This window comes from Bison bison, unplaced genomic scaffold (assembly GCF_000754665.1).
Source record: "Bison bison bison isolate TAMUID 2011002044 unplaced genomic scaffold, Bison_UMD1.0 scf7180017837909, whole genome shotgun sequence".
NCBI lineage: Eukaryota > Metazoa > Chordata > Mammalia > Artiodactyla > Bovidae > Bison > Bison bison.
In genome coordinates, this window is record NW_011473988.1 from 1 (window position 1) to 533 (window position 533).

The 533-nt window shown below is 69.4% G+C and overlaps 1 protein-coding gene across 1 annotated transcript; it reads right to left on the minus strand.

Moving 5' to 3' along the window:
• Window positions 1-3: 3 nt before the first annotated feature.
• On the minus strand, window positions 4-476 carry LOC104983533 (regulator of G-protein signaling 11-like; the record flags this gene model as incomplete). Its single annotated transcript, XM_010832980.1, has 3 exons — window positions 4-104; window positions 182-269; window positions 361-476. Coding segments are annotated over 3 exons (305 nt in total), but the record flags the coding sequence as incomplete, so codon positions are not given.
• Between the last annotated feature and the right edge of the window lie 57 nt (window positions 477-533).

The following is a 533-nucleotide window of genomic DNA, read 5'->3' on the forward strand; positions in this document are numbered from 1 at the left end:
CGTCCAGCACGTGGCGGTGGGGCTGGGTCAGGCCCGCCAGAGTCTGCTCCATCGTCCGGCTGTCGATGTTGACCCAGCGGGCGGCGCCGGGGGCCAGGAACTGCCTGTGCGGGGGCGGGGAGCCTGGCAGATCAGGCCCGCGGGGCTGCCCACAGCTGCCACCCCAGCCCGCAGCACTCACTGGTACACTGCGTCCACCAGGGCAGGGACCTGGGCCTGGCCTCCATGGCGCAGCTCCTCACAGGCCTCCCAGAAGCTGAGGTTCTCGGCTGGGGGTCCAGGCACCAAGTCAGGCCCACCACAGGCTGCTGGGCATCTGGGGTCGGGGCTCAACCAGGCAGCAGGGTGGGGGCTTCTCACCACTGAACTCTTTCCCGAGAAAGTCCATGAAGTGGGCCCGTCCCACGGGGTCTTCCAGGAGCTCCCGGAAGCTGAAGGCCCACTGCTCCACACGGAGCCTGGTGGGCACGGCCGCGCTGGTGAAGGGCGGGCAGGTCAAGAGTGTGAGGAATGGGGTGGGCACTCCTGCACCC